The sequence below is a fragment of the Mytilus edulis genome, chromosome 4 (genome assembly GCF_963676685.1).
Source record: "Mytilus edulis chromosome 4, xbMytEdul2.2, whole genome shotgun sequence".
NCBI lineage: Eukaryota > Metazoa > Mollusca > Bivalvia > Mytilida > Mytilidae > Mytilus > Mytilus edulis.
Window position 1 is genome coordinate 7098738 of NC_092347.1, and position 17610 is coordinate 7116347.

Below are 17610 nucleotides of genomic sequence, written 5' to 3' on the forward strand. Positions count from 1 at the left end.
CTGTGTTAAAGTCTGTGGATTTTCTACAAAATTCTTGGTTTTATTTTCACCAAATTATCTTTTTCTACTAAATGCAATTAAGCTATAAATAAAAGTGCTTTGCACAAAGTTACCCCTTGGTTCATGTACAAAATGGCCCATCTCTATTATTCATTATCTTTATCGTTTTGATGATACTAGTATTGCAGTTTGAAAATTTCGTAATTCACAGGCCACAGAAGGGGTGATAAATCTTCCGCCTCGTATAAATATAGGAACACGTCGACAGATGGGAATCAAGCGCTTAAAAGATGACTAGTTACTGTATAATTCTGTAAGAAGTTTGGATTTGTAGCAAATAGAAGATAGTGATGAACACAAGCAATCCTTTTGCCTGGCTACAGTCAAGACAACTACAGTTACAGAGAGCATGGCACTCATCCTACAACACATTCCTTGCATTAAATTTATTTATACTTTGTTGGAAAATCACAGATATATTCTTCTCTCAAGTTACAGCATTTGAAGGGATTATTCCTGCCATTAACGAGAAGATATACGATTATGTTTCATATATTACTACAGGACATTGTGCATTAATTATTTTCTTTACAATATGTCATAGCGGTTGGCTTAAAATGAACGTTGGTCAGAAGAACTAAATAGAACTACACGAACAATTGGGATTCTGTTACAAATGTTTTATTGTCTATAGTAGCAAGAATCATATCATAAACAATTTTATGTTCAAGCTTTTACTTTTTCTAGCTCCATTTTTTCTGTTCTTGACTGTTCTAGACATAACTGCTGATTGCCTTTGCGTTTAAGTTTTATACATCTACATAAAGATACAATAAGTAATACTACAGCTATTCCACCAATGACGCCTGCAGCTGTAGCGGTAATCTTCACGACCATATCTATCCCAACAAGTTCAGACTCATCTACCGTTGTTTGGTCCAACAAATTTCTCAAGCGTTCCAACTTATACTTAACCGTTCGAACTAAAAACAGGTTTTTGTTCTCTGCAAGAAAAGGGTAATTATATGTTTATATATACTGACTGGCTTTAAAAACGCAACACTCATTTTGTAGATTTTTTTCACCAAATAATGTTTGATCCTCATGCAACTACTATTCATGCTCATCATATGTCTTTTCCTTTCGAAAAATAAACATCTGACTTACCTGTGGTTATTGAACATACCAAATTTTTTAGATCGCACGAAATTTCAGAAAGAGAAATTTCGATTCAATAAAAGATTTTTTCCGTTTTTTTTCTTTGAGAAACAGTTCGTTCAATCTGTGGACACACTTTAATCATTTAAAAAATGTTGCATCTCCATATTGCCAAAACTCAGGAATGAAAAGCTGAATTAACTCATTAGAATTCTGCAAACAGGAAAACGTGAACGTGCTGCAACACAAAAAATTGACGTCAGAAACTCGTCTTACTGTCTTTCCGACAATGATACCGGTAGACTGGATTTGTTGAAGACCATCAAAGACTAGATCAACATGTAGTGACAATGCAACGTCAATAGAATTTGATTAGACAACGTCATTTGTGAGACAGATCTACGGCCGGAACGTCAACTGCTAACCAAATTGATGAATGAAATTTTGCACAGATTAATGCCATAAATAATTCCCATTAACTGAACTGGCAAAGAATCTACTGCAGAAAAACATTTAGAGCCTTAAAGTTTAAACCGCATAATTGACAAAACACATTGTAATGGGTGGATCAACGGCAAAATCAGAAGGTGCAAAACAGAAACCAAAACGTGCCGAACAGAAATGGTTGACCTTTCTGACTATCATTTTGGCGTTTGTTACAGGCAGTCATTGCTTTTGACGGTGACACGTTCATTGGTAAGGGGAAAACCAGGGTTTCAGTGTATACCAAAATATTTGAACATCGAAAATGACGTAATCAATTCAACTTTCGAACTGCATTTTTTTTTCAAACATTTAAGTAATGACAGAACTTTCTATTCATAAGTTTGTTTACAAAAAAATGCATAATTAAAAATGAAAATTGAAAAGAATAATCTAGTGTTGCGTTTCTAAAGCCGGTCAGTATACTTTGTCTTTCAGCTAAGAGCTTTCTTGTATGCTAGTCATCTTATCACAAGTAAATCATTGAAATTATAATTGTAAAGTCAAAAATGATGGATAAAGTTCAAGATTAACATTTAAAAATAAAACAAATACATTCCTTCCATCCATGCGAATAAAGGTCTACACAAAATATTTTTGGTAAATTGTGCATAAAACTTTGGCTTGTTGGCTTGTTGCTTCAGCCTTTCATTCAGTAATATTTTAGAAAATATAAAAAATATACAACTCAGACGGAACAAAAAAAATACATGTAATTTCATCACAGTTCGAATAGGAGTATGTATGTGACAAACAAGTTAAAGTAGCAAATACTATTTTCACTCAATGATATCATACACTTACTAATAGATCTCTTGTTTCTTATAGATATCATACACTTACTAATAGATCTCTTGTTTCTTATAGCACATGAAGACTGAAAAAGAAGCGAGTAAATATTTAAAATTGAGAATGGAAATGGGGAATGTGTCAAAGAGACAACAACCCGACCAAATAAAAAACAACAGCAGAGGGTCACCAGCAGGTCTTCAATGTAGCGAGAAATTCCCGCACCCGGAGGCGTCCTTCATTTCGTTTGCAATGCAAATAGAACTATGTGAGGAATGTTTATAAATCTCTATAGACAAGTTCGATTTTGTTATGTTGTCAAATTATATAAGTATTTAAAAAATTTCATATAAATACACGGATATTGCTCGTGATTTTAGTATGAACCTTCACGAGATATCCAGTACGGTTGCTTATATCAAAATACATAAAAGTCATTTGAACATATTTGTCTTATTGGCAATCATACCACATCTTCTTATTTTTTTTTAATTTAAAATAAGTACAGAATAAGTATTGACAAGATATCAAAGCAATAATTTTTAATTTACCCCAAAAATGTCTCTGAACAAGCAGAGAAATACAGAAATCAGTAATAGATATTGCATTAACATTTTGTAGTTTGTTATAACCACATCAATTGCCTTTAAAACAGTAGATACTGCAGAAAGAAAAACCTTAGCTGCCTACGTTACAAAATCGCATGCCTTTGAGAAAGAGTAAAAGTAATTAATCCATGTAACAGAACCAGTAAATTATGAAAACCATCAGTGTGTTTCAGTAGTTATTAAGAAGGTTTTTTGTGAGCCCTCAATATATTCCAACTGATGTAAGACACTTATAAAACAGCAATACTTTCACCATTACAAGTTGCTGTACAAGTAGAAAATGCACATTGCTAAGATACAGTAGCAGTATTAAGACTTACCCCATCACAAGCAGCTGTACAAGTAGAAAATGCACACTGATAAGATACACTAGCAGTATTAAGACTTACCCCATCACAAGCAGCTGTACAAGTAGAAAATGCACACTGATAAGATACACTAGCAGTATTAAGACTTACCCCATCACAAGTTGCTGTACAAGTAGAAAATGCACACTGATAAGATACACTAGCAGTATTAAGACTTACCCCATCACAAGTTGCTGTACAAGTAGAAAATGCACATTGGTAAGATACACTAGCAGTATTAAGAATTACCCCATCACAAGTTGCTGTACAAGTAGAAAATGCACACTGATAAGATACACTAGCAGTATTAAGACTTAACCCCATCACAAGCAGCTGTACAAGTAGAAAATGCACACTGATAAGATACACTATCAGTATTAAGACTTACCCCATCACAAGTTGCTGTACAAGTAGAAAATGCACACTGATAAGATACACTAACAGTATTAAGACTTACCCCATCACAAGCAGCTGTACAAGTAGAAAATGCACACTGATAAGATACAGTAGCAGTATTTCCCAACGCTTCTAATAGTCCGAACACTTTGAAATGTGGACTGGTAGCTGTCAAACCTTTTGTGGTAAATCCTACAGTTATTGGAAACATAATACCATCTCCACATCTAAAAATAGCAAATATTACCATTTGATACTATTCTGTTTTCGTGAACATGCCATTATTGTCATTATTAATTACCAGAAAAGCAAAACCTCGAGGTTTATTTAACAACAGTTGGTAAAGAAATATCATTCAATATTTTTTGCGATATTTACAAGCATCCTATAATTTGTACTTCCATCTACAGGATAGTCATTTTTTTTTTATATCGGAAAGTATAATATAAAATTGAGAATGGAAATGGGGAATGTGTAAAAGACACAACAACCCGACAAACTGAGACCAGAACGGTTCAGTCCAAGACGAACAATAGTTCTTCAACACAACAAGAAAATGTCTCACCCGGAGGCGGGTTTCAGCTGGCCCCTAGACAAAAATGTGTACTTGTACGGCAAAATTGGACGTCACTCTAAACTCGTATATATGCAATATATATATTCGTGCAACTTTCTTTCTGCTTAAGTTTTAAAACAATTCCACCAATCCCCTTTCCACACTCCGTGTATTACGATGTAAACCTACCCTGCACTCAATATTCTGTACGTTTGTGTATTATCACTGTTATAAGCTTCACACCAGTATGGCATTACTCCAAGCTTACCGCCACCTGAAGTTTTGGCAATAAAAGCTTAATATTGTTTAAAATTACAAGTACATGTTTCATAATTGTATTCATATATGAAAAAACATTTAATATCGATGTAGTTTACCGATTGTCACCTTATAGTAAACAATCAACAAAGAAGCATGGATATTGAGCACGTGTATAACGTGTACAATCAAATTCTAGTGTATTTCAGTGACAAATTCATGCGTATTGCGATCACCGGCATTTTAAGAGAAAGGTCACGCTAAGGTCACTTTGCATACGGAAAATATGTCAGAAGCATTAAAAAAAAGTACATAAGTTTTATAATAAAAGCTATCCATTTTATTATAAAAAACATAAACATCATTTTTTTTTAATTTGAGGTTTCATATAACTTTAAAATGCAAAGTGGTCCTATACATTTTACTAAACAGCTGTAAAGGCCCCGTGAAAAAAATATTAATTAAAAATATATTCGTAAAAAGTGTTCCGCTGATCACGTGTCTCGCCTGCAATTGCTACTGTCACTCAGTGCAAATGTGCAGTGATGACTGCCAAATATATCATTTAATTTCTCCCTAAAATATTAACAAAGTAAAACAGATGCGCATCTGGTGCAGAAAAATTGGTACCGTTAATGTTATTAACTCATAATTATAAAAAATCTTTCGTCGAAGTTGCATAAAAATCTAAGAAAGTTTGCCAAGGTAATTTCTTTCAAATAAATGTTCACCAAGGACTGTCAGTGGCGTAGCTAGGTTATTTTTACGTGTACGCCCGAACCTTGTTGAGGGGCCTGAAGGCCCAAGCGGATCCAGGTCAAAGAACCTGTTGGTAGTAGATTAGCGGGGCTGAAGCCTCCGGAAGTTTATGCGTTATCGAGAATGACATATTACCATTCCTGTCAATGAAAACTCATCAATAACAACATTCTTTAGATTAAAAATTGTTTCTTTTTGATGTTTTATCTATTCATTGTGTTTACTTTCAAATATGATTAAAGCCTTAGGGGGCCGTGGGGTAAAGCACTCAATCAACGAAAACACATTTTCATGTGCAAATGTCGTAAATGAGTTGTTCAGGTGAAATATTAAAATTTGTAAAGGGTTCTCTATGGAACCCTGGTTCTCGCCTGGGATTTCTCCAAGCGACAAATAATTTATCAGTCCATTACAAGATTTAAACAAATCAAATATTTTCATTAGATATTTTGTCTTGGTCAGGAATATTAATTTCTGCACAAGTTTCATGACAAACTACGGAGGTTTATAAATTTATCACGAAAATTAACTCATCATAGATACCAGCTTTGAAATTTTGTACTTGCGCCAGACGCTCGTATCGTCTACAAAGGACACATCAATGTCGCTCGAAACAAACGTGACAAAAATTCCAGATCGTCTGATTTATATTGCGTAAAGATATTAAAGTATGTCTGTCATTATAACAGTTACACGGAAAATTGAACGAAAAAAAGTTTGCTTCTGAATTAACCATAAAAAAAACTTCAATAAAGTTTCATTAAATTCGACGAATGTTTAACAAAGTAATTGACATGTAACACATTTTAATCTCAGACTGTAAATGCAAAATGAATTCCTTTTATCCATAAATTACGGGAAAACTCATCATAAAATAATTTTGTCATTATACTCTGGATACTCTATTGACCATCAACAGTTTTTGTCCAGCTACCGTAAAATTTTACAAAGGTTTGACAATTAAAGTTATTAATATCTTAAAACTTTAACAACATACTGAACCTAAATGTACATAGTTATAATATTGGCACCGCTGGCGAAATTTAGGATCGAAATGTCTCGCTTTTGCGACATAAATGGCAATGGCTCGACAAAAAATGAAAACCGAATATCGAATCTTAGCACATAATGAATTGCTTTAAAAAAAGAAAAGGAAAGTGAGTATAGAATTCACGGTATATTAAGACTTTGACAGAAAATGAACAAAAATATCATATGATAAAAATGTTTGTCTCTTTTATTCGCAATTACAAGCAATTGAAGAAAGACATAGAAGGTTGATGTACTATTATTTAATTCTTTTAATTTTATTGAGATGATTTTTTTTTGCCAAATTCAAGTGTACGCCCGGGCGTTTTGACGTAAACGTAGCTACGCGAATGCCTGTATTTAAAGGTGTTTGCCATGAAGTCCACAAATTAAAAAAAAACGCAAAAAAAAGTGAAAACAAATATTTCCACAATTTTGCTCTGGATACTGTTTTTGGTTATAAAAGGGCTGCAGTCAATGTTTCGTGAAATCCATTAAGTTTTGATACGTCCCGCTTCCGTGACTTTCGTCGCTGCTCGATAATAAACAAGAACCAAATATAACAAACACCCAACCACAACCACTAAATTACAGGCCCCTGCTTTGAAACAGAAAAAATAAAAAATGTGACCGAGTTAAACATGTTCTTGTGCGATCAATCTCCTGTAATCTGGCACATCCATGTAACATGTGACCGAGTTAATCGTGTTCTTGTGCGATCAATCTCCTGTAATCTGGCACATCCATGTAACAACCCAACATACTAACAACCAGTAAGGTCAGTAGGAAATCACTTGAAGGTCGACACGAAACAAACAAACAAAAAAGACAAAAGACTTCAGTTACCAATTTAGAGCAATATATGTTACTGGCAGCTTATCCAAAGACAGTTTCAACCATGTTTTCCAATATCAATGTATAAATCAGTACACATCCAACTAATTTAGTGTAAAACGTCATATACAGTCTGAACATTACAAGACCTTGTGCAATTGCACAAAAATATAACATCATCTTCGCTAGCAAAGGGTTACTTTCCAGTCCCCTCCTATCCACAGGAGGGAACTGGGTAGTACACCTGGGATAGCGAAGATGATATCATATCAACAAGATGAAGGCCAAAAATGTTCAAAACTATTTAGCAAAACATTTATTTTTCTGCTTTTAAAACATATTCAATGTTGTACCGAAAAAGACAATATTGATCAATATTCAAAGATGTACAAGTCGCATTTTTTACTTACTTCCATCGATCGATAGTTGTAACATTACTTTCTTTTGCATAGTTATTGTGTTCCCGGTTATTGGACGACCAAGAACATCCACTAAAACGAGGCTTGATAAACCAGAATATCCATCTCCTATGTGACCTTCCAAATCAGCTGTTATACGTATCCCACTAAAAATAGTTTGTTAAACGGATTTTTTTTTTATCTATATATAGAAAGAGTTCATATTTATTAGTGAATAAGATGTACTAGTATTGGTAGATTTACGATTAATACTATAAATGCTTAATTATAATGATGTAGGCCCACATTTCAATGAGATATGAATATACGACATAAAAGATGAGTAGATTTTTGACGTACATGCTAGCTTACAATACATGCACGGTAACAAACCGAAGGATGACATGTCATTCAGACTCCCTACCAGTCTGAAATGCCACGTGTGTGACGGAGAAGCAGTTTTAATTCTGGTTTGACCCACTTGTGGGTCGAATCAAATTGAATTACTTTCTACTGACTCTCAATTTTCAGGAGCCATTGATTCAAAGCAGATTGAAAGGACATTTCTTTTTTTAATTTGTAGATTTTTTGTTGCATCACATGCAGGTTTTTTTTATGAAGGTTTATCAAGCTTAGCACGAACAGTTTAAAATTTGAAGGAAAAAAAATGTATTTTTTATATAGTTTCACAGTGAGTAAGCTTACTTTATCACCCATTCTATGCTTGTGCGTACAAAATGACTTTTCTTATTTTGAACTGAGAAAAAAGGCACACAACCTGCTAGCATTACAATAATGTGTATATATGAACTGTTTTCTCGATTATATAAATATGAGCAATACGAATGAATATACTGGTTACAAACTTGTCGTCAATGGTTCTTTCAGGCACTGTGTTGTTAGTCGCTAGTCCTTCTGTACTACACGTAATGGTATAGGCTTCATATTCATGCATTAAAGAGTCATTCGAATATCCCCAGTATACATTCATTTCCACCACATACATGTTGGATTCGTTGTGGGATTGCTTTAGACAAAAATAATATATTAAATATCTTTATAAAGTGTTCAATGTCAAATCAGTGTTATAAATTCGTTGTTATTAATTAATGAAATAAACATTGAGTCTATGGTAGCAGCATTCTGACATTTACAGTGCTTAATGAAGAAAAAAAAAATCTTTCGGGTAGGCTATTATCAAGACTCAAAATTAGGGTATGTAGGGTTACTGGAACCACACTGTCACACATGTATTTTTTTTGGCCTAAATTTTAATTTTCAGATTCTGTTGTATATATTTCATATCCATGATTTATTTTTCTCTTCTTTTTCGAATAAAATTTCTGTGTCTATGTACAATGTAGCCATCATGACTAGGTACTAGATGATTGGTGAAATATAGATTTTGTCTATGTACAATGTAGCCATCATGACTAGGTACTAGATGATTGGTGATATATAGATTTTACCACAAGTTGTTAGACTAGTGCATGACTAATATATGTTTAGTTGTAGACGAAAATGTTTCACAAGTAACAGTAGTTGAAGTCAGTGTTATGGCATACATGTATATGTCAATAACTTAAATCAAAACATAAAATTTTAAATGTTCTTTGCTTACATCAGGTCCATCATGTACAGAGAAAAATATTACATAGATCGTTTTTATTACGTATAATTTAAATATAAAAAGAAGATGTGGTATGATTGCCAATGAGACAACTCTCCGCAAGTGACCAAAATGACACAGAAATTAAGAAAGTTCGCTCCTCAGTTTCAAAATAAAAAAAACTTTCCATAACACTAGTATAAATTGATAGGAGATTAATTGAGGAGTCAAAAAAGCAAAAAAAAAAATAGAGAGGTCAATGTGCTTGTTTTCGAGATATTAGCCATTAGAATTTTGGCAGGAAAATGTTCTCTCTTGATTTTTCATAGCTTTATCATTGACAAGTTAAAATTCTTAAAAAATAATAAGAAATAAATAAGATTGTATAAGACTTTTACAAATGTCTTATAATTATACATGTAAAAGATTTATAAAAAGAAAAATGGGGGTCAATGGGCAAAATTTTTTAAGGCATTCAAATGGATAAAACCAGAGGTTTTCGAAAATCTGACATGACAAGCGAACTTCCTTAACAACTATAGGAAACCGTACGGCATACAACAATGAGCAAAATCCATACCGTATAGTCCGCTATAAAAGGCCCCGAAATGACAATGTAAAACAATTCAAACGAGAAAACTCACGGCCTAATTTATGTTAAAGCCCTTTTTGAATAAACCCTTGTTATCTTTTCATAGTTAGTGGATGAATGAAAAAGCGTGTCAAAGTTAAATGTAAGAAAAGTCTTAGAGATAATTATTTCCCGCTAAGTTTTCAATGGCTTATATTGCGAAAACAAACACACCGGCGGACCCTTCATTTTTCTGCTTTTTTGTTTCCTTTATTTACATACTTTCAATTTTTATTTATAAATAACAGTCCTTAAAAAAGCTTGTTATTTTGAAACGATGTAGCGATCATCCTTAAATATATTTTATGCATGAAAATATACTTCAGAAATCAAGACGAAAAAAATTTAAAAACTAACAAAGAAGAAACAGTCTGTTCCTATTGTACCATTGCCGTCATTTGTATAATAGATATTAGCTGATAAAGTGTCTATGTTAGTTGGGTCCATTAGCCGGATATGATGCGTAACTGCATTTGCACATTTGATTTCGGCTATTACGTAAAGTTCGGTCTTGATGGTTACACCTGCTCCGCTAGCATCAAAATCCGCACCAGAAACGAGGGTTCCACAGGTATAAGAAACTAAAATGGACAACATTTATGGAGGATATTAGTACATTGAAATCATCAATCTCCATGCAAGTGTTCGCTTTCACCATAAAACGTATAGAACTCATTAGGTGTCAAAAGTTTTTAGATTTTAGATTGTACAACGACCCTCTATATTCAGAATTTATGTTTATGTTATACGAAAACTCATGGTAATTAATGTTTGTTTACTGCTGACTTCTGGGCCTACTATTGCCATTGTATTTTACAAATCGTGTATGGAGGAGAAACACCAATAAAAGTTGCTAGTATATATGTTACAGTGAATTCGTATAATCAGTGATTATGTAGAATCCCTGAAATTTTTAGGGATTATGTAGAATCACTGGCCAGTTTAGGGATTATATATAATCACTAAAATATTCAGGGATAATGTATAATCACTAGAAAAAACGTCAGGGATTATACATAATAACTGAAATGAAGAAAATGAACAAAAATGTCAAATAATGTGTGCTATCATATTAAAACAGCATTACACTGTACAAACATATATTGTGAAATGTTAAGCACAAAATATCAAAATGATAACTCTAGTTTGTTATATATGTAAGGCACAATATATTAAGATGTTAAACACAATATATTAAAATAATCATTTATAATATGCTTCACATCTGTTTTTACCACAATATCCACATATTAGAAAACATTTTCCTTCACATATCAGTCAGATTTTATGACCCGCCTAAGAGAAATAAAGTGTTCAGTAAAAACATCTGTAGGTACCCCAAGGAATTTGTAACATCGAACTGGTTCCAGCAAGATTTTATTTTTTTTGGCCAGGCGATATCCTTTTTCAGACTTTTGGTGAATAATTACCAATATGTTTTTTTGGAATTCCCTTTCCTTTTTTACTCTGTGGAATTGCTATGAGAATATTACACCAAATTTCAGCTTCCTCTAAAATTTTGTTCTAATTGTCAATCCTTAGTTTTTCTATAGATTTAGATGCGTATTTTCTCTCTGTTTGAATTTCTTGTTCATTTAAAAAAAAAAAACAGATGTTCAATAATCTTCTTCACCATTTGTTTTACATGTACCACAAATAACATGCTCTGTGGATTTACAAATAGAACATGAATATCCATTTGACGCTGGCTTTTAACTTGATAAACAAACATCACATATAAAGTTGTCGCTATAAAGGGAATCCTGATATTATTAATTTTGAAGTCTTCAACTTTATCTCAAACCCTGTGTTGGTTATATCTTTAAGATCATCCTCTGTGTTTAAAAGCAAAGTTATTTCTTGTGGCAATGAATATGAAAGTAAAATTGATAATTTGTCTATTATATATGTTTGCGGTTTTTTTTTATCAAACAAAGGATCCTTAAATTATTCATAAACCCTGAAATAATATTAGGGAATTTGTAGAATAATTATTAAAATGTTCAGTGATTATGTAAAATCACTGGTAATTTTCAGTGATTATATATAATTACTAATGATTTTAGTGATTCTACATATTGCCTGAAAAATCAGGGATTCTACATAATCCCTGATTATACAAATTCACTGTAACATATACATGTATATAGGGCAGCATTATTTAATATTAACATGTAGAAAACTTAATTCTCAATAAACCAGACTGTTAAGTTGACAAGAAAATTTGCCAAACATTTCAAAGATCTGTGTTGAAAGTGAAGTGCAAAAAGAATGTTTCAAATGGTCGTAAAGAATACAGCACTGTTTATTTACAAATGGTCGTAAAGAATACAGCACTGTTTATTGACAGTAAAGAATACAGCACTGTTTATTTACAAATGGTCGTAAAGAATACAGCACTGTTTATTGACAGTAAAGAATACAGCACTGTTTATTTACAAATGATCGTAAAGAACACAGCACTGTTTATTGACAGTAAAGAATACAGCACTGTTTATTTACAAATGATCGTAAAGAACACAGCACTGTTTATTGACAGTAAAGAATACAGCACTGTTTATTTACAAATGATCGTAAAGAATACAGCACTGTTTATTTACAGTAAAGAATACAGCACTGTTTATTTACAAATGGTCGTATAAAGAATACAGCACTGTTTATTTACAAATGGTCGTAAAGAATACAGCACTGTTTATTTACAAATGGTCGTAAAGAATACAGCACTGTTTATTTACAAATGGTCGTAAAGAATACAGCACTGTTTATTTACAAATGGTCGTAAAGAATACAGCACTGTTTATTTACAAATGGTCGTAAAGAATACAGCACTGTTTATTTACAAATGGTCGTAAAGAATACAGCACTGTTTATTTACAAATGGTCGTAAAGAATACAGCACTGTTTATTTACAAATGGTCGTGTCAAATGGTCGTATAAAGAATACAGCACTGTTTGTTTACAAATGGTCGAAAAGAATACAGCACTGTTTATTTACAAATAATTACATTAGATGTATGTTTCATTATAATACGTTATTCTGATTGGCCAACTGCACATCTCGTGCTATTCCTGAAACAATTGTATTAGACAATAACATTTATCATTCATGATGACACGAGGTCCCACAATAAAGTGCACAGGTAAATTAAATGAAAACTTGATAAAAATCGTGTTTTCAGGATTCTAGCTTAAAAAATGTAATTATAAGTATTGAATGCTTCCGCGCTTCATACAAAATGTACTTCGGTCAACGCTTTTACACCCCAATAAATTTACAAAAAGCAGCATTCAATTCTTAAATGGTCGTAAAGAATACAGCACTGTTTATTTACAAAGGTCGTGTACAAATGGTCGTACAAAAGACGACAATCAATTGATTAGTTAAATTGCTCTGAGACCTCTGATAGCTTTCCACTTTTGTACATAATTATTGCCTGTATATATTTTTGCAAGTTTTTTTTCGGTTCTCATCAGGGAAGCCTTGAAATTCTGCTTTGTAAGATATACGTACCATTGTAGACACATTTATAGCCTGTATATATTTAGAGGCAGACTATTGATTTTCATCCTATCTTGGGCAAGATATTTTGTTATTCGGTTCTCTGCAGGCTAAACACCCTCCTCTGAAGACTGCTTAGTAAGATATAAATATCGGAGGTTTGAACGACCTTGACTGGTCGCTTTGTAAGATATACATACCATTGTAGACCGAAGACTGCTTTGTAAGCTATACATACCATTGTAGACATAGTCGGATGGTGGAGAATTACTGTAAACCGTCTACAACAAAATTTCATCGCGCTGTAATTTGTATCAATGAAATGATCATTCAGAATTTAATTATATCATTTATTTTTCTTAAATCAATTGCGAATCTTAACAGATCGACAAAAAGAATTACAAAAATACCAAACATTTTCCTCATGGCTAAGTGCTGTTTAAAAAAAAGAAAGAAAAAAAACATGATCACCGTAAATCATTTTTAAGTTTTTTTTTTCACAATTTGCAGGACAACAGTTTATGATCTTTTATCTCGGTGACATAATGCTATTACAGAAAGAACATTCATTTGAATAAAGTGATTTAAGTGAGTGAATAAAAGTGAATAAGAGGAACAAAATATGAAGACAATAAAACACCATTCAAATTAAACGGAGATACCTCAATAACTGCTCTCCCTATCGTCAAAAGAGTTATGGGACATTTAACAAAAATTAAAACTCCGTAACTAAATAATCACATTGTATAAAAGGAAACATGCCTTTTTAATGTTGTTAAAAGCTGTTGAATCAAATATATTAACTATATGCCCCGGCTGTATTGTGAATGTAATTTCAAATTTAAAGAGACAGACATAATTTCATTTGCAGTGACTGATTATAACATCCTTGTCCTTTTATCTCAGATAAATAGTTGTCTCAGTGGCAGTCATATCACATCTCATCATATCAGTCGCAGTCATATCACATCTCATTATCATATCAGTGGCAGTCATATCACATCTCATTATCATATCAGTGGCAGTCATATCACATCTCCTTATCATATCAGTGGCAGTCACATCACATCTACTTATCATATCAGTGGCAGTGAGTCATATCACATCTCCTTATCATATCAGTGGCAGTCATATCACATCTCCTTATCATATCAGTGGCAGTCATATCACATCTCCTTATCATATCAGTGGCAGTCACATCACATCTACTTATCATATTAGTGGCAGTGAGTCATATCACATCTCCTTATCATATTAGTGGCAGTCATATCACATCTAATTATCATATATAAAACTTACCGAGAGAAGAGAACCAAAAACTAGAGCTATGATCATTTTGCTGAAAGTTGAAAAAAAATATAGTTTGTTCATGAAGCTATGAGGAATACCTAGAACTAAAAACAAACATATACATTTTGGTTATTTTATTGGTAGAATGAATGTACCTTCCATACAATCACAATATTTAATGCGCCTTTTCAAACAATTTTTGAATCATTAACATTAAAGTGTTGTTTTTACAAAAAAAAAATTATGTAGAGATGTTTTTACTGTAGGTGGTAGGGTCTTAATGGTTTTGATTGTGTGTTTTTTTTCTCTCGAATGAAGTCTACCGTTAACATGATGAACAGATTATTATGCACATTTCACTTTAGTTATACATTTGATTGACATAAATTGCTGCTATGGTCTCCGTTATAATAATATATCAAATATATTCTTTTAGCACATCCAGATGATTTGAGATAAATTAAAAAGTGCAAAAATACAAGATATGCCATAGAATAAAAAATCTGTTAAACATGAGCATAGCTTATTTTGTCTTTGGTAGGGGCGGGGCTGTTATCAGCTCTAAGTTTTAGTAGGGTTGCTAAGGAGCGTGCACTCCCTCCACTCTCTTATCGCAAAACTTACACACTCGTTCATATTGTAACAATTTTTCACTAACATCTCCTTTCCTCTGACCCTGAATCCGCCCCTTTGCGTGTTAAGCGTAATGTTTTATATGATTTCTGGTTTATATCTTTTTTTCTTCTTTTTGAATGTTTTTATCTGTCCTTGAATTTTCATTTCCCTCATTGGCATCTTCATTTCTCAAGGACAAAACCAGCACATGTCATAAATTTCAAAATTAATGTACACAGGCAAATTTCACTCACATCAATTTTACGTGAATTTAAATTCATGTGAATCTCACGTGAAATTCACCTCAATTTCACCTCAAACGAGCTTATACGTGAAACTCACGTGAAATCAGTTTTTGTGAGTTTCATGTGAATCTCGTGTGAAACTCATGTGAATTTCACATGAAAATCACGTTAATTCTTTTCATGTGAAATTCACATGAATTTTTAAAATAGAGCATTCTAAATTTTCAAATTTAATTAAAATCATGAAAAATATTATTTTTTATTGTTGTAAATTTCACGTGAAATTCATGTGAATCTCATTTCACGTGAAATTCACATGAAATTTTTACGTGAGTTTCATGTATCAGCTCAATTGAGGTGAATCTCACGAGAAATTTTTCATGTGAAATTCATGTGAGCAAATTTTGCCTGTGAATATAAGATCATTTTTCTTTGGAAAAAAGTTTCTACAAATAATATAAACATGTGCCATTTTCAACTAGGAACTGGTTTAAACAAAATATATTTTTTATCACTTGAATTCAATCCCTCATAAAAGGGGTAGTCACTAGATTCAGGGGTTATCTCCCATTTGAGAGGTTGAATATGTCGAAGAAAAAATGTATTTGCTATTTTCCACTTTTTCTTGTCTTTCTCTGACTCTTCCGCACTCAACCTATTCCAAGGGATCTCATAATCAGTCCTAGACTTACGACTCCCTTGCGTAATCCCAAGAACAAAATGGCAATGATAGTTAATTAACATACCTAGAATAAAACAAGTTTTTTCAAGATTTATTTTAGATGTTTATTAACAAAAAAATTATTTTGGCAAAGTCGATATAAAACTGAGGAAATTAATTTACTGTATTTCTGTTTGTTCATGATTTACAAACGCCGATACCAACTTACCTTTATGTGTGTTTTATTTGTTTATGTTACCTGTGACACTAAATGTTTGAATTAAATCCATGCACGTGCAATTGGAAATGGGTGTTCTCGACTGCGTAAAAATAAGAATACAGCGTAAAAAATACAAATAAAAGTTAAGCTTCAGGGACTTTTCATCGTCTTGAAAATAAGAAAATAACAAGACATTACAAACTGTTATTTAGAGCACTTTCTGAAATACGACCCCGTTATTCCCGTATGAATAAAAGAAATGTGGGTATACAATGGCAACCAATCGACGTCACTTCATAATCACTTCTAGAGGACAACATCAGATTTTAATCAGTAGACAGAAATCTGCACAAATATATCTAAATCAACCATATTCTACAAAGGTTCTAAATAAATATGAATCAATCAAACATTTACCATCAACAACAACAAATTGCCTAAAATGCTATAAGAGCAAATATTTTTTTGTTACAGTAAAGTCCCTTTTCTTTGTTTTGGGCCAGGAGGAGTTCTAGCAATAGCTGTCTATTATGTGATTTTTTTCTTCCTTAAATTAATGCCCGTCTCTGGAATTTTACGAAAAAGTGGAAAACAAGTATGAAAATTGTGTTATCAAGAACTGACATCCTCATCTACTGTTAGTGCCAAAAATTCTTTGTTGAATGAGCATCCTCAGTTACGCCCAGTTCAGACAAACAGTTTAAAAGCCATAAACGTTTTACATTTGTAAATACCAAGTGACATAAAAAGGACGGTTAGTCTGGACCTTTAGAGTACAACCAAGCTCTGACATGCAAATTCTGTGACGACTGATATTTTACGAAACCAATGAGTAGAAAACCCCGACAACCTTTACTTTCAGTGAGATACTTTCACAGGTTACTGTTAAAAATGTTTAAACCCTTTACTAGTATATAGATGCATTTGTATTCAACTGTCCTCAGTCAGTAGCCTGTTGTTCAGTGGCTGTCGTATTTTGGTCTGGGTCATATGCGTTTCTCCTTTTCGTTTTTTTTTTAAATATAGATCAAAGACCGCTAGTTTTCCTGTTTGAATTGTTTTAAGCTGGTAATTCTGATGTCTTTTATAGCTGACTGTTCGATGTGTGCCAAGGCTCCACGTAGAAGGTCGAACTTTAACCTATTTGTTATATATATAATTGTTAACTTTGTATGCATTGTGACTTGTGTGTAGAGGACTGTCACTCACACCACATCTTCTTATT

The 17610-nt window shown here is 32.6% G+C and overlaps 1 protein-coding gene across 1 annotated transcript; it reads right to left on the reverse strand.

Annotated features, from left to right (window-relative positions):
• Nucleotides 1-665: 665 nt before the first annotated feature.
• Nucleotides 666-16219, reverse strand: LOC139518843 (vitelline envelope sperm lysin receptor-like). Its single transcript, XM_071310463.1, has 10 exons — nucleotides 16197-16219; nucleotides 14654-14693; nucleotides 13593-13635; nucleotides 10213-10436; nucleotides 8482-8642; nucleotides 7628-7782; nucleotides 4527-4611; nucleotides 3843-4008; nucleotides 2446-2518; nucleotides 666-1004 (listed from the first exon to the last, which is right to left on the reverse strand). The coding sequence occupies exons 2-10, from the start codon at nucleotides 14687-14689 to the stop codon at nucleotides 727-729; spliced, it is 1221 nt and encodes a 406-aa protein (XP_071166564.1). The 5' UTR covers nucleotides 14690-14693; nucleotides 16197-16219; the 3' UTR covers nucleotides 666-726.
• Nucleotides 16220-17610: the final 1391 nt, after the last annotated feature.